Source organism: Rhinopithecus bieti, unplaced genomic scaffold (genome assembly GCF_001698545.2).
Source record: "Rhinopithecus bieti isolate Rb0 unplaced genomic scaffold, ASM169854v2 scaffold_73705, whole genome shotgun sequence".
NCBI classification, from domain to species: domain Eukaryota; kingdom Metazoa; phylum Chordata; class Mammalia; order Primates; family Cercopithecidae; genus Rhinopithecus; species Rhinopithecus bieti.
The window spans coordinates 120240-144286 of NW_016827262.1; the positions used below are offsets into that span (position 1 = coordinate 120240).

At 40.4% G+C, this 24047-nt stretch overlaps 1 protein-coding gene across 4 annotated transcripts; it reads left to right on the forward strand.

The window, feature by feature from the left end:
- Positions 1-548: 548 nt before the first annotated feature.
- On the forward strand, positions 549-21715 carry MTFR2 (mitochondrial fission regulator 2). 4 transcript variants are annotated; one of them, XM_017863747.1, is made up of 8 exons: positions 549-2307; positions 2942-3058; positions 7220-7324; positions 9114-9226; positions 10447-10679; positions 12316-12670; positions 18956-19130; positions 21359-21715. In XM_017863747.1, exons 2-8 carry the CDS (start codon positions 2996-2998, stop codon positions 21470-21472), a joined length of 1158 nt encoding a protein of 385 aa, XP_017719236.1. In that variant the 5' UTR covers positions 549-2307; positions 2942-2995; the 3' UTR covers positions 21473-21715. The 4 variants fall into 4 exon arrangements, with proteins under 4 accessions (XP_017719236.1, XP_017719237.1, XP_017719238.1 ...); XM_017863748.1 differs by having other exon boundaries at positions 549-2020; XM_017863749.1 differs by lacking the exons at positions 549-2307; positions 2942-3058 and adding an exon at positions 4984-5072.
- Positions 21716-24047: the final 2332 nt, after the last annotated feature.

Below are 24047 nucleotides of genomic sequence, written 5' to 3' on the forward strand. Positions count from 1 at the left end.
GACATGTTCAAATCACATAGGATCAGGAGACTGGTATTTGATACTTCCTTGTCCGATCTCCTCATTTTAACATGTTACATATTTAAAGGACAGAAATCAGTCAGTAGGTAAAATAATCTTAGGGACATAGGCTTGTGAGCTCAATATAATGAGCTAATTCAATATAATGAGCTAATAATTGACAACTAGATACTTTAAAAAGTGTTACATGCAGCTTGTGAATAGCAAGTTTTCTGCCTGGATCAAACTGGGGGAGGGGAACACAGGAAAACCTCAGAAAGCAAGCCACCATATGTTTGAACACTACTCAGAGACAACAGAAAAGCTAGCTTTGTGGTGTCAGAAAAGCTTTCTTGGACCTTATCATTCTAAGAGTTCAGGAAAATCTAATTTCATGTAAAAATGAGCAATGGAAAAAATGTCCAATCACATAAAAGGATTTTGTCAAAATGGAATTATGAATGCTTTAGTAAACCGTGGAGGAAATTGTCTGAAGAATTTAGAAGAAAGTTGTCAGCAAAGCATTCATGGATGTAGTGTTTGACCTGGGCCCTCTTTGCTACCTAAATCAGTTGGAATATTAAGCTATGTTAATAGTGCAGCTGGAACAGTAGTGGTTCCCTTCTTATTCTGCAGGAATGTTTTCCTTCTGACTCTGCTGTTTGATAAGAGTGGGAAAGGGAGGGGGTTATAAAGCTGTGATTTATTCACAAGGGCATAGGGAAGGACAAGGAACTTGAGAAATTGTGACTTACTCCATGTGGGGTTTCTGATCCATCATCATCCTTGTTCTGCACTTAAATTTCAGCCATATCCAGCTCAGACTACTGGGCATATCACTATAATTGCTATCAATTGTTTTGCTAGTTGCTTAGTCCCAAATCATTCTTTATCATCTTTTCTGTCATACCACATTTAGGTATTTTATTCAACAAACAAACAATGTCTATTATATACCAGACACTCTTCTAAAGCACTGGGGAAAGATACAGCATGGATCAAAACAAATTCCTGTTCTTCTGGAGTCTACAATTTTGTTTGGTGGTAGGGGAAGCATATCTGAATATGACGATAAGTGCTATAGAGAAAGCAAATTAAGGTTAGAATGGAAAGAGATGCCCCACTGGCATGTAAGCTCCAGGAGACAAGGACCTGCCCTGCTCATTAAGGCATTTTTCGTGCTTAGAATGGTGTCTGCTACGTAGTAGATATCCATTATTTGTTGAATGAGTAAATGATGTTGACCATAGATAAATTAAAAACTTAACACTTTCAAATTATGTCAGTAGCAGGCACACATCTTAAATTGTTATATTGCTCCAGTGCACGTCTTGCTGAAATTCAGAAGAGGAAGCTATTTCGTATGAAGCCAATAATCTCAAATCAGAAATAAAAACAGATACCACCTGTCATCACTTGCCATCCTCGGCTAAGCCAGGAGTGTCCGACCCATATTCGGTAGCCTGGATACTTAGGTGTATTTAGTGAACTAACAAATGAATCCTAGCCACTGCAAAGCTTCAAAAGCCTCGGGAGTAGTGCTTGGCTTCTGCTAGTCCCACAGGTATTTTAATATTAGCTGAATAAATGAAATAACCAAAAAATAAATCGCGACTGTGTCAGGTGAACTTGGGAAGGCAGATGCGCTTAGGGTCCGGCTGTAGTGAGTAACACACTCCCTGCGAAGAGTTACACGGAGTACGAACTCTGGACCGCGAGTCCGGCTCACCGGTTTGTACCTAAAACCTTGCCTTGCGCGAGCGCCGCTGTCCCAACGCGACCTGCCCCGCCCGTCATCTCCTATTGGCTGCCTCTCGGAAGACCCGCCTCTTGAGAAGGAAAAGCTGTCGCTTTCTGAATTGCCTGACGTCATGCAATGACCAATCAGAAGCAGCGATCTTCAGTTTTGCCCAATGAGACTGGGTACGGGTCCTAGCCCGCGGAGTTTGATTTCGTCCTGGGATGCGGAAGTAGCTGTCCCGTCAAGCGGAAGTAGCGGTCCAGTCCTAGGGACTAGAAGGTGGGTTGGTTGGGTGCGGGAGGAGGTGGGCGAGCTTCCCGTAACGTTATCCTGGCTGAACGTGAGGCTCCAGGGCTGGGCACTGGGTCGACCTCTTGTTCTTCACTGAGGTCATCGTTACCGCCTGTGGCTGCAAGCCGAGACGCGCGGGTGGAAACTGGGTCGAGGTCTGGGTAGACGTCTGAGCGATGTGGACAAGGAGTGGCGCAGTCTGGAATTTGATTGAGAATTCTTAACCCCTCCACTTGATGTTCTGGTGATTCCCGGGGGCTTGGCTTCGGAGGAAGGTGAGCAAGGCTACCACGCTGTGTTTGGAGAGCACCAGGAAGCTTGTGGCCAAAGCGAGGGACGCGATCCGGCTCTGGTCACGGCCTGTTACTAGATGGGTGACCAAGTCACGTCACCTATCTGGAATTCATGCTCCTTATTTTAAAAGAGCTAGGAGGGATGGGCGGTACTTCGATATGTGTGTGAGAAGAGCTGTTCATTTTTAAAGAACTTTGAGTCGGGCCCTTGCCTGCTTTCAAGGGTCGGCTAAACTCACCCATCTGCTAAGAGTCTCAGCCCAAAGCTTTCAGGAAAGCGAGCTTCGTTGTGGCATGTAACTTGAAGCCTTGCCTACTAAGTAGATGTCCAGTTTGTTCTTGATTGGTCTCTATTAACTAGGCCCCTTCATAAGCTCAGACATCCTATGAGGTTTTAATGTAATTTAACCAATAAATTGGAATTTCCTTTACAACCCTCTCTTTCCCCCAGACTTCCCCTTCCTTTCTTTCTCTTTGACTTCCTTCAAAATAGTGCTGGCTAGGAGAAATTAGTTGACGGTGTAGTGTGTATCAAGAGGACTTTTCCAGGTCATGTAGTACAATTTGTGTGGCATTTATTTGTCAAGAGTAACATTTTCTAAAATTTTCCCCAAAGGCACCAAGAAACTGATAATGCTCCTTTGAATTGGCTTCTGTATTTGCTTCATCAATGTCTCTCATACTGAATATCTTAAGAGAGATGCTGGAGTATTTTGGTGTTCCTGTAGACCAGGTAAATATCTTTTAGTGGATTGGAATGGATCTGTTGTATTTGTTCTTGGGTTTCATTTTGAAATGACTTGTATGTAGTCATTTGATTTAAGGCAAAACTGTTACTTCTTTTTAGATGGAACAAAGGTGAGTTTGCAATAGTATAGCTTTGATGGTTTGAGTTAGAAGAGGGATGAGATTATTGAGAACATATTTACCTGATAAGACAAATGCCAACAGAAGATACAAAGGAAGCAAAATATAGACATGACCTTCACAGAATTACATTTATTGCACAGATACATTAAAACTTCTATTCAGGGTAATTTATAAACAAGTTCAATATTTAAACCTCGATAAATCCAGAATAAATCTAATGGAAAGAGGGTGATTTAGGCCTGAGAATTATAAACTGTATTAGTCTGTTCTCATGCTGCTAATAAAGACATACCCGAGACTGGGTTATTTATAAAGGAAAGAGGTTTAATTGACTCACAGTTCCACATGGCTGGGGAGGCCTCACAGTCATGGCTGAAGGCAAATGAGTAGCAAAGTCACATCTTACATGTGGCAGACAAGAGAACTTGTGCAGGGGAACTCCCTTTTATAAAACCATCACATCTCATGAGACTTATTCACTACCACAAGCATAGCATGGGGGAAGCCGGCCCCATGATTCAGTTATCTTCACCTGGCCCCACCCTTGACATGTGAGGATAATTACAATTCAAGGTGAGATTTGGGTGGGGACACAGCCAAACTCATAAGCAAATCAAATTTTATCTACTTGTGGAACATCTACTGTATCTAAAGACAATATGCTTGTTTCTGCAGGTAATACAGAGGAGTAATACATGGTTCTTGTATTCATAATGCTTAAAATATGAGGAATAAGAAACAATAAAGATAACTGGAATATGAGATTGACTATAAGGAAAACAGGTGGGGTGAATTAGAAGATAGTGGTCAAGGATAATTTAAGATTTTTTTAAAGCAAAAGTAAGTTGAAAAATGATGGTGCCATTATTATGAATGGGCATCTTAGTATGAGAAAGTAGTATGAATATGGAGATGAGGTCAGTCAGAGGTGATGTTAGAACATATAAGTAGAAATATCCTTCAGACAATTGGATATATATATATGGTTTTAGAATGTACGAAAGAAAAAGATTCAGTTTTGGGGGTTACCTGCTTTGTTTTGATATTTGAAGCCATGGACCTTGATAATGGCAAATGTCATTAGATGTGATTGAAACATTTTACGTTTCAGTAATCAAGAGACTAAAGATAACAGCTGAACAGTTCTTTATCACTATTGCATTATTGATGCCCTTAAGAATTTCTGTAAGTGGAGAATGGGACTGTGTTGGAGTAGTTCGAAGAATGTCAGGAAGGGAAGTGGGATCAGCAACCTTCTTTTGAAAAGTTTGCTTGTGAAAAGAAATTGAGAGAGGCCATCAACCTGAAGGGGCCACAGGATGGAATTTTATTTTATTTTAAAGTTAAAAGTAACTTCAGCATATTTGTCATCACTCTGGAAGAAACAGACAGGAAGAAATTTAAGATACACATGAGAGAGTGATTGAACAACAACTTTGAGAAGGTAGTTGGGTAAGGGATCTAATTAAATAAGTCTTGGAAAGGAGAGAGACTCTCCTGCCTTAAAGAACAATGAAAGTGAGAGAGAGTGAAAGAGATTTTTTTTTTCTAAGATTGAGTCTTGCTCTGTTGCCCAGGCTGGAGTGCAGTGGTGCAATCTTGGCTCACTGTAACCTCTGCTCCCAGGTTCAAGTGATTCATCTGCCCCAGCCTGCTGAGTAGCTGGGATTACAGGAGCCTGCCACCAATGCCCATTGATTTTTATATTTTTAGTAGAGATGGGGTTTTACCACGTTGGACAGACTGGTCTTGAATTCCTAACCTCAAGTGATCTACCCGCCTTGGCCTTCCGAAGTGCTGGGATTACAGGCGTGAGCCCCCACGCCCGGCCTGAAAAGAGATTTTGAATGGAGCTAAGTAAGAGAAATGAAGTTGAGGTATGTCAAGTTGAAGTTCTTGGTTTTCTCAGTAAGAGCAGAGACAAGGTCACTTGCAGGTAATGAAGTGGTGGGATTTGAGAAGGGATTTCAGAGATTGGAGACTGCTCTGGGCAATGTGGTATAGAATCTAACTTGTTATGAAGGGATTTCAGAATACCTGTGAGAACCCAGCTGAAGTCATCATGGAGTCGTAGTTTTTCTAAATATTGTCTTTTTTTTTTTTTCCTAGCTAAGAGTAATTAGGGTCGTGTATTCATTAGCAATGTGCGAGCACATAATATCGAAAGAATGAACCATTTTTGAGTGACACTGAACATATTACTGAAATAATTAACCAGAAAATCCATACTTGGTAGGAAAATTAGTGAAGTCGAAATGTGGATGCTAGACCAGGAATAGAGGGAAGATGAAATAACAAGAATGATGAAGATGGCCAGATGTGGTGGGTCACTCCTGTAATCCCAACACTTTGGGAGGCTGAGGCAGGCAGATCACTTGAGCTCAGGTTTTCAAGACCAGCTTGGGCAACATGATGAAACCTCGTCTCTATAAAAAATACAAAAATTAACCAGGCATGGTCATGTGCACCTGTGGTCTCAGCTACTCCAGAAGATGAGGTAGGAGGACTGCTTGAGCCCGGGAGATGGAGGTTGCAGTGAACCCTGATCATGCCCCTGCACTCCAGCCTGGGTGACAGAGTGAAACCCCATCTCAAAAACAAACAAACCAAAAAACAAACCTCAAAAAGCAAACAACAACAACGACAAAAGTAGTGAAGATGTCCAGGGGCAACGAAGGAATGAGAGAAAGGACAGGAGTTTATTAGGATGGAAACTGCTGAGCAAGATAGGAAGGTATCATTTAAATTAACTAAGAGCTAACCCAACTCTTGGGTGACTGTATATGCCGTAGGTAGCCCTCATGGTAGCAAAGCCTCTATGCCTGTGGTTCTTAGCAGGGCTACGCGGATGAATGGTCTATAGAACACTTTAAATATAGATGCTCAATCCTCCAAATATTCCAATAGTAATAGGTCTGGGATCTATATCCTCTAGGCTGTGAAATCCAGTATGATAGCCACTGGCCACATGTCACTTTTAAGTACTCAAAATATCTGAATTGAGATCTTCTGTAGGTGTAAACTATATAAGGGATTTTGAAGACTGAGTGTGAAAAAAATGTAAAATAATCTTAGCAATTTAAAAACATTATCAGTTGAGCATCACTCAAAACCTGAAATCTGAAATGCTCCAAAATCCCAAACTACTTGAGTGCCAGCATGACACCACAATGGGGAAATTTTACACCTAACCTCATATGATGGGTCACAATCAACATGCAGGTGCATAACCCACAGTTTACTTAGCCTGCTGTTGTTGGTTGTTGCTGTTGTTTAACAGCTGAGACAGGCTGTTTATTGGATGTTTTAACGAGGATGCTTATAGGATGCTACTTATATCTGTTGGGATATTAGGAAAAATGTCCAATTTATTATATCTTTTGGCTGGTGGGGGAGAGTAGTTCCTGTGGCAATGGTTTACACTAATTTGGGAAGCCCACACTGAAGGATGAAGTATTATTTGAGCTATAGTGGCACATTTTCACTTCTAATACCTTTTCAAGAGCTTACTGCCAGCAGATACATTTTGCTTTATGTCAATAACTCTTTGAATTGTCTAGGACCTGATTTATTTATTCCCTTTTTTATTTCTCCTTTAAAGAATATTACATAAGTATACTCCGTATTACCTCGTTGCTTGATAAATTGAAATTGTCAATTTTTGGTTGGGCCAAAAAGATGGGATTTGTAGCTGGAGGAGGGGATGCAATTTTTTTGAACAAAGTTTCCTCCAGGGTGTTTGGACATTATCAGAAACAGAACAAAATGAATTGTGCTTTTTAAAAGATCTTCCTGGAATGTATATATGTTTACTACCATCTTTTTTTTAGACATATACTCATAAAGTTCTATTCTTTGAAGAAAGGCTCTGTCATTCTATACTTCTTTTAAAATAAATGTATTTTACAGGACTCCCTGTATTTTAAAAAAATGCCACCACATCCTTTTACATCTCCTTTTTTCATACTTATATAAATCTGCTTAATCAGAGTGCATTTTAATTCATACTTTATGTTTAAAATAGGTTTTGCTGATTTGGGAAAATAAAGACTATGGATCAACTAGGAGTATTGTTCGTATTATTGGGAAAATGCTTCCATTAGAACCTTGTCGAAGACCTAATTTTGAGGTAAGTCAGTCAACATAAATTGTTTAAGTACCAAGTACAAAATAATCCTAGGTACTCTTACAGATACAGGGTAGAACAACAAAGGAAGAAACATTTCCTGCAAGCCAAAAACCTTTAATTTACCCTTGGGAACAAGCCATTTCATATATATTTTTGTGGTTTTGTTTATTTAAATACAATCATGCATCATTTAATGATGGGAGGATACATTCTGAGAAATGCATTGTTCAGTGATTTTGTCATTGTGCAAACATCACAGAGTATACTGGCACAAACCTAGATGGTATATGGCCTACTGCGCACCCAGGCTATATGGTATGACCTGTTGCTTCTCGTCTGCAAACCTGTACAACATGTTACTGTACTGAATACTGTAGGCAGTTGTTACATAATGATAAGTGTTTGTGTATCTAAACATAGAAAAAGTACAGTAACAGTCTAATAAAAAGATAAAAAATGTTACCTCTGTATAGGGCACCTACCATGAATGGAAGACGGGAAGTTGCTCTGGGTGAGTCAGTGAGTGGTGAGTGAATTTGAAGGCCTAGGACATTACTGTACACTACTGTAGACTTTATAAACACTGTACACTTAGGCTACACTAAATTTATACAAAAACCCTTTCTTCAATAATACATTAACCTTAGCTTACTGTAACTTTTTTATAAATGTTTTATTTTGTAAAACTTTTGACTCTTTTGTAGTAACACTTATCTTAAAACACATTGTACAGCTATCCAAATATTTTTTATATCCTTATTCTATAAGCTTTTTATGATTTAAAATTTTTTAAATTTTTTGTACTTTTTAAATTTTTTTGTTAAAACTAAGACACAAGCACACATGTTAGCCTAGGCCTACCCAGGGCAGAATCATCAGTATCACTGTCTTCTACCTCCACATCTTGTCCTGTTGGAAGACCTTCACTGGCAATAACATGCATGGAGCTGTCACCTCCTACGATAACAATACCTTCTGGAATACCTTCTGAAGGATCTTCCTAAGGCTGCATTATAGTTAACTTTTTATTTTTTTTAATTTGTTTTTTAGATAAGGTCTTGCTGTCACCCAGGCCGAAGTGCAGTGACATGATAATGGCTCACTGCAGCCTCAACCTCCTGGGCTCAAGTGATCCTCCCACCTCAGCCTCCTGAGTAGCTGGAACTACTTGGGAGGTGCGCACCACCACACCTGGCTAACTTTTTTTTTTTTGTCTGATAGAGACAGGATCTTGCTATGTTGCCCTGGCTGGTCTTGAACTGCTGGCCTTAATTGAGCCTCCTTGCCTTGGCCTCCCAAAGTGCTGGGATTACGGGAATGCACCACCATGCTCAGCCAACTTTTCTTTTAAAGTAGAAGGAATACACTCTAAAATAATAATAAAAAGTATAATATAGTATATACTCATGATAGGAATATTTCAGTTTCATTGTAATCTTATGTGACCCCATGTATATGCAGTCCATCACCAACCTAAATGTTACGTGATACATGTCTGTAATGACATTCACAGATGGGCAAGTGTGAACAATAACTGAAGAGCTTATTTAATTTTATTTTGCATTTTATGATAGATGAAATTAACCAGAGAGAATATTGCTTAGTGCTTAGACTTCAGCATAACATTTTTCCCAGTGTTCTTTCTTGCTAACAGGTGCATGTTTTCTATTGAATATTCTTTTCTTTTCTTTCTTTTGGATCATTAACTAATTTAATACCATGAGGCATATGTCTTCTCCTGACTCCCTGCAGAGCTCTGACTTTTTTTTTTTTTTTTTTTTTACTTTAGTTGATCCCGCTCTTGAACTCTGTAGACTCTGATAATTGTGGATCTGTGGTTCCTTCTTTTGCTGATATTTTGTATGTGGCAAATGATGAAGAAGCCAGTTATCTCAGATTTCGGTAATTTTATATGCTTACCTTGGGAAGTGGGCTATAAACTGAATTCTTGCTTGTGTCGAAGCTTGGTCCGATTGATTGAGCTTTTTTTGTTTTGTTTATCTTCAAACTGTGCTGTGCCCTACTATATCTTCTTAGTAAAGAAGCCTGGCTGTTTTTCATTTTTTTAGCCAGTTTTTTTTTTAAAATGCACATTTAAACCTAACACCAGGCCTAGGAGGGAGTGGTTATCAAAGGGATATTAGAATCATATATTTAGCCAAAACTTACATAGTGTTTACTGTGCACCAGGCAATGATGTTAAATGTATTTCAAAATTTGGATGTGTTACTCCTAGAGAGTATTACCTTATATGTTAGTATATTCAGATACAGGCTCTAAGCACAGTGTCAATTATTTAAGTATTCTGGCTGATCTTCTTATGTATCAAACTGGCACCAATTTTCAAATAGTTAAAAGAACATACATTTCACCCTAACGTAATCCTGAATGTAAGACTCTTTATTAACTTATATAGAACTTCTAAATAAATTAACTTATCTGTTGGCACCAATTTTCAAATAGTTAAAAGAACATACATTTCACCCTAACATAATCCTGAATGTAAGACTCTTTATTAACTTATATAGAACTTCTAAATTAATTAACTTACCTGCATTTAAAGTTAGTAAGTAGAGCAATTGCGGGATAATTATTTTTGTTTTATAATCTAAAAGCAAAGTTTGTTTTGTTTATTCCCTGGTCACTGAATGGTCCTTTATTGGAGGCTACGTTCTGTTTATATTGGGAATACAAAGCTAAATAAGATGTTTTCTTTGTCCTTAGTGACTCTAGAAATAATCATGGGGGGTAGAGAGTAGTTTTTTTTTTTTTGAGACGAAGTTTCACTCTGTCAACCAGGCTGGAGTGCAATGGCACGATCTTGGCTCACTGCAACCTCTGCCTCCCAGGCTCAAGCGATTCCCCTGCCACAGCCTCCCGAGTAGCTGGGACTACAGGGCCACACCATCACACCCAGCTAATTTTTAAAAATATTTTTAGTAGAGACAGGGTTTCGCCATTTTGACCAGGCTGGTCTCAAACTCCTGTCCTCAGGTGATTCACTGCCTCAGCCTCCCAAAGTGTTGGGATTACAGACGTGAGCCACCGTGCCTGGCCTGAGAGTAGCTTTTATTTTGTTTTATTGTCTTTTGATTTTCATTTCTTGTTTATTTCACCCACAGAAATAGTATATGGAAAAATGAAGAAGAGAAGGTGGAAATTTTTCATCCTTTGCAACTAGTTCGGGATCCACTGTCACCTGCTGTAAGACAGAAAGAAACAGTGAAAAATGATATGCCTGTAAATGAAGTTACAATTAAAAAAATAGCTGCCCTTGAAAATGAGCTGACTTTTCTTCGCTCTCAGATTGCAGCAATTGTAGAAATGCAGGAACTGAAAAACAATGCAAATTCTAGTAAGTAACACCAGGAGTTTTGTTTCAGTTAGATGATAACTCATGGTATAGCCTATACCAACCTGTACAGCATGATACTATACTGAATATAGTACATACAGTAGCATACAGGAACATCTAGTGTTTAAGTGAGTACGATTCTGAATAAGTACCATGAAAACATTAAATGCACATAAAAGGATGTTGGATATTCAAAATTGTTATGTCTGATGTTTATTCAAGATAAATTAAGACACATTTGTAGTGAGGGGATGGCTTTGATTTAAAGAAGAACTAGCTTCACTATACTAGAAGATTTGTGTTTTGTATTAAAAGTCTGTTGTCTTCTATGTGAGCTTTTCTTTTCTTTTTTTTTTGAGACGGAGTCTCCCTCTGTTGCCCAGGCTGGAGTGCAGTGGCGTGATCTCGGCTCACTGCAAGCTCTGCCTCCCAGGTTCACGCCATTCTCCTGCCTCAGCCTCCTGAGTAGCTGGGACTACAGGCGCCCACCACCATGCCTGGCTAATTTTTTGTATTTTTAGTGGAGACGGGGTTTCACTGTGTTAGCCAGGATGGTCTCGATTTACTGACCTCGTGACCCACCTGCCTCGGCCTCCCAAAGTGCTGAGATTACAGGCATGAGCCACTGTGCCCGGCCCTCAGAAAGCTTTTCTAACTCTTCATGAAAGCATTGGAGATTAAAGAGGAAGAATGCATTGGTTTGAAAGAGGATATAGGTTTGAGGCATCATATGTTTATAGTTTTTAGTTATTGCTGCTACACTTCCAGCAAGTTGAGGTGAGTAATGTTTTCCTGATGATTGTTTTATAAATTTATAGAGATATAGCTTGCTTTAAACATATGCACACACACACACACAACATGTATGTATTTGTGTATGTGTGTATAAAATGTAAAGCAATCTAGGTACTGAATGCTTTTCACAACAGATTTGGCTGTAAAGGGCTGTGTGTAAATATAATTGCTAAAAATTTTTTAATACATATGTATACAAATGCATAAATACACATATAATTTAATATATTTATACAGTATATATTTATAACATAATTTACATATCAACACATATAATATACAATAACTTATATTTATACATAATAAGTAAAATGATATATAACTATACACAGTTTTCTTAAGCAATCATGTTTACCCACAGTCCTTTAGGAGCAAATCTGTTGTGGAAAAGTTAAATACTTAGTACCCATCTTAAGCTTTGCTTAGAAAATAATATGCTTATTTCTCAATGTCATTATAGAGTGAATACATCAAATTGTATTTCTAACTACAAGTTGTTGATTATGTTTTAGCTTTTTAAAATAGAGGATGAAGTTCAGAGTATATGCGAATTACTGAAAAAACACATTTTTTTGTTTGTTTGTTTAAAATTCATTCTCCAACCCCCTCTGCTCTTGGGCCTACACTGAAAATTCCTAACTGGATTAAAAATGAATTCACAATTTGACCTGACTCTTAAATTGCTAAGCAGATGGAATTGATTCTCTTTCCTTGCTACTATATCGCTACTTTTAGTAGCATTACAGAAATTGCTCCTGTTTTGGTTCTAATTAGTGTTATTAATATATATTATGTTAGAGATAATTGTGCATGATTTTGTAATCAACCACTTTGTTTGTAGGTTCCTTTGGCTTGAATGACAAGCCCATTAGTTTGGGTCAGTTGTCATCATCGCGGGCTGCCCATCTGAATGTGGAGCTGGATCAGTTTCCAAGTTCAGTGCTTTCTTCTCCTCCTCCTCCACCACCACTGCCTCCTCAGTTTTCATCTCTGCAGCCACTGTGTTTTCCTCCCGTACAACCAAGATCTAGTAATATTTGTGACTCAGATAATCCAGCTACTGAAATGAACAAACAGAACCTGGCTGCTAATAAGACCAATTGTAGTCATTCAAAAAGCCATAGAAATAAAGATATTCCAAACATGTTGGACGTTCTAAAGGATATGAATAAGGTTAAGCTTCGTGCAATTGAGCGGTATGTCGTTGTAATTTGAAAAGTGAACTGAAATTTTGTCAATTATATGTTTAGAAAAATTATTATGTTTATGAAAATTAACATATGTCTTTTTTCTTATTCTTTACCCCTGAATACCTATCCCAGAGATAATGACATTCAATTATTTTTGACTACTTCTTCTACTGTCTCTTATCACCATATTTTTGAAACAACATACTTATTTGCTATTTCTTGATATTTTAATTATATTGACTTCCAATTGTAGGATATTAGGAATATATTTTCTTAGATATTCTACACACACACATCTTGCTACGTCTTCCTGAAATAGTGGAACCACAATCTTTAATTAAATGAGTATTCAAAATTAATATCCTTATTATAACAGTAAACACCCACAGTAAGCCATTTCTCATATTGTAACCCAGGCTGGAGGGCAGTGTTGAAATTATGGCTCACTGCAGCCTCGACCTTCTGGGCTCAAGTGATCCTCCCACCTCAGCTTTCTTAGTAGTTGGGACTATAGGCGTGTGCCACCATGCCTGGCTAATTTTTGTATTTTTTGTAGAGATGAGGTTTCGCCATGTTGCCCAGGCTGGTCTCGAACTCCTGAGCTCAAGCACTCTGCCCATGTTGGCCTCCCAAAGTGCTGGGATTACAGGTGTGAGCCACTGTGCCTGGCCCCATTTCATATATTTTGACTACATTTTGTTTGTTGAATAATTTTTTTAGAGTTAATAATTGCCTCTCTGAGTTGCATTTGTGTGTGTGTGTGTGTGGTGAGAAAACATAATGAGCTCTATTCTGTTAACAGATTTTTATGTGTGTAATACGGTATCATTAACCATAAGCATAATGTTGTACAACAGGTCTCTAGAGCTTTTTCATCTTGCATAACTGAAATTTTATACTCATTGAACAGTAATTGTTTCCCTCTCCCCTGATCCCCTGGCAACTGCCATTCTTCTTTCTACCTCTATAGTTTGATTGCTTTGTTTTTTATTTTATCTTATTAAAAAAATAGAGACAGGATTTCACTGTGTTGCCCGGGCTGGTCTTGAACTCCTGGGCTCAAGCAATCCTCCTGACTCGGTCTCTCAGAGTACTGGGATTACAGGCGAGAGCCACTGTGCCCGACCTAGTTTGATTACTTTAGATACTTCATATAAGTGAATCATGCAGCATTTATCTTTTTGTGACTGACTTATTTCACTTAGCATACTGTATATTCTATGTATATATCCTGTTTCTTAATCCATTCATCTGTTGGTAGACATTTAGTTTGCTTCCATGTCTTGTCTATTGTGAATAGCGCTGCAATGAATGTGGGTGTGCAGATATGTCTTTGAGATACTGATTTCACGTCTTTTGGATAAGTACCCAGAAGTGGGATTGCTGGATCATAGGGTAGTTCTATTTCTAATTTTTGGATGAACCTCCATTTAGTTCTTGGTGGTTCTCCTCGAGGATCCCTCTGTGCCCAAAGGATTTCCTTCGCTTACCTCTTGAGCATTCTTGCCCCCCTTTTTTCTATGCTGCATCACTGATTTCCTAAATGTCATATCTTCCTGTAGCTTCCGGAGAAACATAAAAGGTAGATTAGTTTAATACTTTGCATGTCCAAAAATGTTCTTTTATTCTTTTTTTTGAGATGGAGTCTGGCTGTGTCGCCCAGGCTGGAGTGCAGTGGCATGATCTTGGCTCACTGCAACTTCTGCCTCCCGGGTCTTAGTTCAAGCAATTCTCTTGCCTCAGCCTCCCAAGTAGCTGGGATTACAGGCACGTGCCACCATGCCCAGCTACTTTTTGTAGTTTTAGTAGAGACGGGGTTTCACCATGTTGGCCAGGCTGGTCATGAACTCCTGACCTTACGATCCCTGGCCTCAGCCTCCCAAAGTGCTGGGATTACAGGTGTGAGCCACTGTGCCTGGCCCACATTTTAATTTTAACAGCTGTTTCTTTTCTTCACGTGCTTCTTTTAAAATTTTTTTGACTTTATTGGTCTTATCCCACTGACAGTATTAAAAGTATAGATTTGTTTTAAGTTTTTCTGTCTTCTTGAATTACTCTATTTTTTGTGAGTTTCTTTTTTCCTTTTAGCTTTGATCTCTACCTTTAGTTTTGTAGGCTTGTGTAAGCATCTGGTGATTCTTATTTAAAAATGAGGCAAGGAAAAGCTGATTGCATGTTCTTTGTGTGAGGTGGGCTTATCAGCTTGGGGGCTTCACAATTTAGTGATTAGGGAGAGGACCATTTTCTTGGCCACATCCCAGAGCTGTATGTCTTTTCTTTTGGGCTACAGGATTTTCCTTAGAAAGTTCTTCAGTCGCCCTCATGGTCAGGAGGGGTGGGGATTACACAGTGGGTGCAAGCCAGGTCACTGGAGAGCTGAGTGGGGAAAGACGAGCAAGAGAGAAGTGTCTGTTCAGCACAGACTTTTCACTCATGCCCCACGCTCTCACTTTCATCAGCTTTCCAGCTTCCAGCATCTGGTTGCAATTCTTATCTCCTGTCCCCCTTCTAATCTCTTTGTCCTTGTGGATATATAGACCTTTTTCATTTCTTTACTGTCATTTTAGTAGGATTTCACAAGGGATTTGTCATGTTTACCTGGAAATCCCTTAGAGAGGTTTTTGGTGAGAAAATAGATGTATTTTCTGTATAGTAATAGTCCTAGGACAGATAAGTCAGTTCTGTTTTTAATGAGGTTGTGAGTTTGACCTTGCAATGATGCAGAAAGGGCTCATTTTAAGTGAAATCCTTGTGAAGAGGAAAGAGAAGGGAAACCAGTAACCAAAGGAAGAGCCTGAGGTAGCTTGTTGAGAAAAATCCTATGGCTGTAGGTGCATGCTTGGCCCCAACTAGATCTTGTACTTATGTCATCAGGCTTAGTATCAAACAGCAACTCTGTGACTGTTACCATCACTGGAAAAACAACTAAAAGGCCAGTAGACTCTGCCTCCTGTCCGCCTGCTCTCTCCTGAATTCCCTGTACAGCTAACTTTGTTTTGTACATTGCTGAGCAATCAGATGAGCTCTCTCACCTCTTTACACCTACAGATTCCCCATGCAGATTCTCTGCCTTCCGTCTTGCTGTTGTGAGCAAAGTGTCATCATTCATGGCCAGGCTCTTCCTTTGGTTACTGGTTTCCCTTCTCTTTCCTCTTCACAAGGATTTCACTTAAAATGAGCGCTTCTGCATCACTGAATCTTCCTTCTTTACCTCATCCTTCTCCTCATACCTGAGTACTTCCCATCTTCAGAACACATGTACTCTCAGCCGTTGTTCTGTTGTTCTGCTCCCCTTTCTGATAGGAATTCTTGAAGTTGTCTATAATTTGTGTCTATCAATGCTGCCTTCTACCCACAGTGACTCCACTGGAAACTGCCTCACCAGTGATCTCCATGTGGCTAAATCCAGTGGTCTCTTTGCATTGCTTGTCTTACTTGACTTCTTGGCAGCATTTGATACAGCCCATGGTGGTCCCCATCTCCTCCCTGGACACTTCCTTTTTTTTTTTTTTTTTTTTGAGACGGAGTCTCGCTCTGTTGCCAGAATGGAGTGCAGTGGCATGATCTCGGCTCACTGCAACCTCTGCCTCCTGGATTCAAGTGATTCTTCTGCTTCAGCCTCCGGAGTAGCTGGGACTACAGGTGTGTGCCACCATGCCCGGCTAATTTTTGTATTTTTAGTAGAGACGGGGTTTCACCATATTGGCCAGGGTGGTCTCATCTCTTGACCCTGTGATCTGCCTGCCTTGGCCTCCCAAAGTGCTGGGATTACAGGTGTGAGCCACTGTGCCCGGCCTGGAGCACTTTGTTTACTTGGTTTCTGGGAAAGCATACCCCCAGGTTTCCTCTGACCTCATCGGCTATTCCTTCTTATTCCTTTAACTCTTCCCCCTGGGCCTGGTCTTTAAATGTTGAAATACCTGGTTCAGACCTCAGCCCCCTCTCTTCTCTGTCCATGCTGTTTCCTTTGGTGAGCTCACCTAGTCCTGTGGCTCTAAATACCAGCTGTATGCTTATGACTCAAATGTTTATTTTTCTAGCCCTGATCTCTCCTCTGAGCCCAGGTGCATACACCCAAATTCCTACTTGACATCTTTATTTGCCTGTCTCATAGGTATCTCGTTTCACAGGTACAAAATAGGACTTTTCCTTCCTACCTGTTCTTTTCCGCCACCTTGAAAACCTGTTCTTTCCCATGTCTTTTGCATCTTAGCAAATGGCAACACGATCACCTGGTTACGTAAGATCTAGGAATCAGGCCAGGTGTGGTGGCTCACACCAGTAATCCCAGCACTTTGGGAGGCCGACGTGGGCAGATCACTTGAGGTCAGGAGTTCAAGACCAGCCTGGCCAACATGTTGAAACCTTGTGTCTACTAAAAATACAAAAATTACCCGGGCATGGTGGCGCACGCCTGTAATCCCAGCTACTAGGAGGCTGAGGCAGGGGAATTGCTTGAGCCCAGGAGGCGGAGGTTGTAGTGAGCCACTGCACTCCAGCCTTGGTAACAAAGCGAGACTCCGTCTCAAAAAAAACAAAAACAAATATCTAGGAATCATCATTCATCTTTATTTTCTGTTCTGTCTCCCACACTTCCCATCAGCACATAGCTCAATTCTGTGGACCCTCTTGACCTCCACTGCCACCTCCCCAGGCCAAGCCCATTCTTATCTAGCTTGAACTTCCGCAGCAGCCTCCTCAGTGGTCTGTTTTCATTCTTGCCTCCTTATGTATTCTGCAGATAGTGACCAGAAGTCAGATCAGGCCATTCTTCTGCTTCAGACTCTTCTGTGGGTTTCCATTGTGCTTTGAATCAGTTCCAGAGCCCTTGCTGTGTCCGTAGGTCCCTCCAGGAGCCAGCCCTCGCTTCTCTCGCTGAACTCCTCTCCTACGTCCCGTGTTTGTCCACTGAGCTCCAGCTGCAGTTGGTTTCCTTTTTCCATTTCTCACACATGCCAAGCTCCTTCCTGATGCACCCCCAGATGTTTACACTAAAACTGACCCCTTGTCATTTTCTTAAAGAGGATGTTGCTTCCTTAAAGTGGCTTTTTTTCTGATCATGTCTCATCTAAAATGCTTCTGTCCCTAGTCACTACTACATCTCCCTATTTTTTATTTTTTAATTTAGTTTTTTTTTTTTTTTTTTTTTTTTGAGACAGGGTCTTGCTCTGTCACCCAGGCTGGAGTGTAGTGGTGCCACGACTCACAGCAGGCTTGATCCCCTTGGCTCAATTGATCCTCCTGCCTTAACCTCCCAAGTAGTTGCCTGGCTAATTTTTCATTTTTTTGTAGAGACAGGGTCTCGCTATGTTACCCAGGCTGCTCTCGAACTCCTGAGCTCAAGCAGTCCTCCCACCTTGGCCTCCTAAAGTGCTGGGATTACAGACACGAGCTACCGTACCCAGCCTCTGTTTTGTTGTATTCACAGCACTTATTACCATCCAAATGATCTTACTCACTAGTATATTGATGATAATCTTGCTATAAGAATAGGAAGCAGAATACTCCCAAAGCATAAAATGGAGCTGGATGTAGTAGTGGGCATTCAATGAAGATTGAATGAATGAATGCCCAAACAGATGAACAATTTGCCTAATTTTATTTTTTTGCATGAACTCTAATCCTTTTAAAAGTTCCTATTGGCCGGGCGCGGTGGCTCAAGCCTATAATCCCAGCACTTTGGGGGGCCGAGGAGGTCCGAGACGGGCCCGGAATCACGAGGTCAGGGAGAATCGAGCAACCAATCCCACTGCGCCTAACAGCCAGGGGTGAATACCGTACCGTTCTCTACTAAAAAAAGCTACCAAAAAACTTAGCCGCGGGCCGAGGTGGCGGGCGCCGCTGTAAGTACCCAGCTACTGGGGGGAGGCTGAGGCAGGAGAATGGCCTAAACCCGGGAGGCCCCGAGTTGCAGTGAGACCTGAGATACAGTGGCCACTGGGCACCCAGCCCATGGTGACAGAGCGAGACTCCTTACTCAAAAACAAAAAAAAAAAAAGTTCCTATTTCGAAATTTCCTACCCTAGATTAAAATCACATAATAAAGATCTTACACGACATAGGTTATGGCGGAGTCCCAAGTCAGATCGGTTCTTGGTTCTTCTGATTCTTCATTCATTGTGCTTTCCTTATGTCATTGCAAAAATTTCTTGAAGGTTAGATTATTTTCAGTCTCTTGAAGACTAATTAAATTGTAAGATATTATGCTTGTATTCCTGCTATGTTTGTCAACAAGGAGCTAAAATTACATCCAAGTTTTAATAAATTCAATTTTTTTTTTTTTTAAAATAGGTCACCTGGCGGTAGACCCATTCATAAGAGGAAAAGACAGAATTCACATTGGGATCCAGTTTCTTTAATATCTCATGCACTTAAGCAGAAATTTGCATTTCAAGAAGATGACTCTTTTGAGAAAGAGAATAGATCTTGGGAATCTTCCCCATTTTCTAGTCCAGAAACTTCAAGGGTAAGCTACACTAATGGAATATTAATTTTTCAGTTTTTCTCAGATGTATTGTTTCTGTTACAGCTTTGTGTTCAAGTTCTCTTGAAGTAATTGTGCAGAATGGGCTATATAATTGTTTATTGATGCTGCTAATGTTTCTGGGGTTTTTTTTGTTGTTAATTTTATATGCTCATTTTCACTTTTAGCCTATTATGAGGTCTTTTGAAATAAAATACTTAATTTTAAAAATATTTGTGCATATGTTTATAATGACTTATCTTAGGTGCCAATTTGATGTTGCCATCTGCAGTATGAACTGGGTGTCTGACAGTTTGAGAGGGCCGGGGAAGAATGGCGCAATAGATTCCCCCTAACCATATGGAATGTGAATACGCCAAGATTTTTCTCTGTCAAATATACAGACTTTGGATATTTTGTTGAATATAATGTTAACTCTGCATGTAAAAAAGCAAATGGGATTATAGTTATCTTTAGTGACAGCACTTACTGGATGCCTAGGATGACAAACACTGGATTTTAAGCATTTGAGCCTTAAGACCACTATTTACCTGAAGTCTCTTTTCTTAAATTTAGAAGTAATTCTAATTTTGGGGTGGTTTTCGCATGTCTTAATTTAGTTGAGGTAGTATTAACACATAAGAATAAGCCCTGGGCAGGAGTGTGGAAGAGGAACAGCATCTACAGTCAGCTAGATAGCACTGAGGAAGGACAGATGTCAGCACAGGAAGAGACTGGAAAGCTCAGATGCATTGAGTCCTCAAAGAGTGTAACAGGGCCGGGCGTGGTCATCCCAGCACTTTGGGAGGCTGAGGTGGGCAGATCACTAGGTCAGGAGTTCGAGACCAGTGTGACCAACATGGTGAAACCTCGTCTCTACTAAAAATACAAAAATTAGCCAGGCGTGGTGGTGTGCGCCTGTAATTCCAGCTACTCAGGAGGCTGGGGCAGGAGGATTGCTTGAACCTGGGAGGCGGAGGTTGCAGTGGGCCAAGATTGTGCCACTGCACTCCAGCCTGGTGACAGGGCGAGACTCCATCTCAGAAAAAAAAATAAAAAAATGTAACAGAGTGGAGGGACTTGTCACACACCCACATTCCCACTCCAGTGCTAGCAACTTCTTAGCTCACCGTTTGTGTGTGTGTGTGTGTGTGTACTTTAATATCTGATGTTTAGCATGTTGACTTAGAAAATGATATTCTTTTAACTATTTAAGAAGACAAGGCTGGGCGCGGTGGCTCAAGCCTGTAATCCCAGCACTTTGGGAGGCCAAGGCGGGTGGATCACGAGGTCAGGAGGTCGAGACCATCCTGGCTAACACAGAGAAACCCCATCTCTACTAAAAATACAAAAGAAATTAGCCAGGCGTGGTGGCGGGTGCCTGTAGTCCCAGCTACTTGGGAAGCTGAGGCAGGAGAATGGCGTGAACCCGGGAGGTGGAGCATGTAGTGAGCCGAGATCACGCCACTGCCCGCCAGCCTGGGTGACACAGCGAGACTCCATCTCAAAAAAAAAAAAAAAAGGAAGGCAAGAAGTTTGCTTTAGAACTATTACCATAAAAATGCAAATGTGTCTCAATGTTTAATTTTATCATTTGTAGAGCAATTTGTAACTTGCAAAATACCTTTTTTACTCATCTCACTAGATCTTTATAGCAGTAACCGCCTTCCCCCGAGTAATATGAGGAAAACGAGCCCTGTAGTGCCTATAATCCCCTATATAAGGGGCAGAGCAGAGACTAGAACTTGGTGTCTTAAAATTTCAGGATGTTTGAAAACCTGCAGTTATCTGAGAAGTTCCCGTAGGCGGGACACACCGTTTCCCAGTGATAGTGGATAAGTGAAGTGTTACTAGCTTGTCATTTACTGCTTGCTGTTAGTTCAGTGTCTCTTCGCACTTTCCAACCAACTACAAGTTTTTTAGAGAATCATCTTTTTTTTTTTTAATGTAATTTTTAGCACTTAATTTCAGGCTGGGCACATAGGGACTCCAATTTTAGTTGCCTAAGAGCACAGTCTGTGCCGCTGAGAGTGTCTCGTTCACGTTTGTCCTTGGCTGTGAGTGTAGTACCTGATACACAGCCAAATAACGATGTATTATAGTAATACATACAGTAAGTAAATATTGTGTGTTAAACCTCAGAGGGTCATCTGGCCTTTGTCTTGCCATTCTTTTTTTTTTTTTTTTTAACATTAGAATAATTTGTATATTAAGTATTTGCTTTATTTCAGTTTGGACATCACATTTCACAGTCAGAAGGACAGCGAACTAAAGAAGAAATGGTCAACACGAAAGCTGTTGACCAAGGTATCAGCAATACAACCCTTCTAAACTCAAGGATTTAAACTCAACTTAAGGTTGAGCCTTAAACTTCTAAAACTTCTTCCTGGATGATAAATTATTCTTAGAAACTGATTTGGACTGTTAAAGGCTAAAAGTAGATGTATTTAAAGACTTTTCTTGACACATTTTGCCTACACTTGCTATGTAAATATCTATGCCTGTCATTTTTGTTTCCTTTGTTCCTTTCTACATTTACACTGTTCTTCTGTACATAGAGCTTAAAATAAACATTCCTTTTGAACTTGCTTGTGTTTTGTAACAATTCAAATTCATGTTTTCTCACCACGTAGTCTGACCTTTTTGTTTGTTTGTTTTTTGTGAGGAATTTCATAGGTAGTTTCTTGAATAATAGAAATGAAACATAAGTTTGCAACAGATATTTTGTCCCTCTTCACCCACATACTAATGTGATATGGAAATTTACATGTTTCCCTGGACCCTTCAGACTGTGCAGCAGCCAGGGAGCTCAGGTCACCATTGCGATGGACTCAGCCACACCCATTTTGCCAAGCTCTTCACTTTCAACAAAGCCCAGGTTTCCTACAGTTTTCTTGTGGCAGAGAGTTGCTTGCCTGGCCCCACCTCCATTCTCAACCCTTTCTCCTGGCCATATTCCAGGTAGGAGTGGCTGTGTGGCAGTTATGACCATGAAGAAAAGGGTTAGAATCACAGAGATGACATTGCTGAACTGTTGAACCAACATCACCAAGTCCTGTTTGCAGACTTCTTGTCAGAAAGATATATTAGAAAAATATGCCCTGTGGGTTTTCTGTTACTTGCAGCCAAAAGCATTTGTAATGATACCACAAGTATAATAGTGTAGTTTTTTTTTTTTTTTTTTTTTTTTTTAAGAGATAAGGTCTCACTCTGTTGCTCAGGCTGGAGTGAGTGGTGCAGTCATGGCTCACTGCAAGCTCAAATTCCTGGGTTCAAGTGATATTCTTCCCTCAGCCTCCGAAGTAGCTGGAATATAGTTGTGTACTACCATCCTGGCTAATTTGTAGAGACAGGGTCTCATGTTGGCTAGGCTGGTCTCGAACTCCTGGCCCCAAGTGATCCTCCTGCCTTGGCCTCCCAAAGTGCTGGGATTATAAGCTTGAGTCCCTGCACCTGTCGTAGTGTAGTTTCAATGCCTGCCTGTTCGTTATTCCTTCTGTGATTTTTTTGTTTTGTTTTTTTTTGGAGACAGGGTCTTGCTCTGTTGCTCAGGCTGGAGTGCAGTGGTGCAGTCATGACTCACTGCAGCCTCCAATTCCTGGGCTTAAGTGATCCTTGCACCTCAGCCTCCCAAGTAGCTGGACTACAGGCACATACCATCATGCCTGGCTAAGTTTTGTATTTTTTGTAGAGACAGTGTTTCACCATGTTGCCCAGGCTAGTCGCAAATTCCTGGGTTTAAGTGATCCACCCGCCTCAGCCTCCCAAAGTGCTGGGATTACTGGCATGAGCCACTGCACCCAGCCTGTGATTGTTTTTGATATTTCTTATCTAGCTACCAACAGTTTTTGTTCTTGCTGTTGTTCCTGACTCTCTTAAACGTTTTCCCCACCCTGACTTTTCTCATTATCCTTGTAATAAGAGTTTTTTTTCCTCTTAAAATAACTTTATTTTCCAAGTAGGTGGGCTTGCATTTTCAGTTTTCTAGTTTCCTTGTTCAAAAATGTGTAATCAACAATCCCTCAACAAGCAGCAGGAAGATACTATCCTCTGCCAAGTGAAGTATATTATTTCTTGACAAACCCCACGTTGGTTTTTTGGTGGGCTTTTTTGTTCTACGTTAGAATAGATTTCCTGCCTTCCCAAAGCACATTTCAACACCAGTGATGCATTAGAATTGAGTTGACTTTGTGCTCCCCTGTGTTTCGAAGTATAACTCCTGGTATCCTGGGGGACATGACCATATGCCCTAAAATCCTAGGAAGCCTCAGTGGCCTTATTTTGGGCTCCCGGTAACTGTTGTGTTCACTTTAGAATTCTTGAGGATTGGGGATTCAGTTTAGGCCTTCCTCATGAGCCTATACATAAATGACCTGATGCCTAAACGTTATAAAATCCAGACTTGATTACTTTTAAATTTGATGAAATTACTGTAAATGCTGATGCTTTCTCTTACAAGTTATGTTAATAGCTTCTTTTCCTGACTTCTCTCTCTTGCCCAGGAAGAGTCCCTTCTCCCACTTCCTCAAATGCCTTTGAGTAGCTTGCATTGCCCTCCAAACTGGGTGTGTGTTGGTGCTCTCAAACTAAGGTGTTTAAGCAAGGACATTTCACCAACCATTCTAATAGTATTTGATATTTGGAGACATTTTTAAAAAGGGTTTTATAATATAGACTGCAAGAAGGTAATGTTCAAAATCTTGTCTGGTTGATACGCAGATGATAGTGGTTTTCAAGGCAGGGACGGGAGATGTGACTACCCAGGAGTGTGTATCAAAATCTAAAGAGGACCCAGATTGGAAACAGTGGCAGGGGCCCCCTGGGGAGGGGGAATCAAAAGGTCACACTTTTACAATGAATATGTATTTGTGTTTTAATTATGAAATCTAAAAATTTCCAACAGTCCGTTAAGATTCCTAT

Excerpts from the sequence above, each read along its gene's own strand:
- MTFR2 (XM_017863747.1), top strand. The coding sequence starts at position 2,996 with ATGTCTCTCATACTGAATATCTTAAGAGAGATGCTGGAGTATTTTGGT. Across the intron at positions 10,680-12,315 it reads GAAAAACAATGCAAATTCTA|GTTCCTTTGGCTTGAATGAC; the intron begins GTAAGTAACACC and ends CTTTGTTTGTAG. Across the intron at positions 19,131-21,358 it reads CTAGTCCAGAAACTTCAAGG|TTTGGACATCACATTTCACA; the intron begins GTAAGCTACACT and ends GCTTTATTTCAG.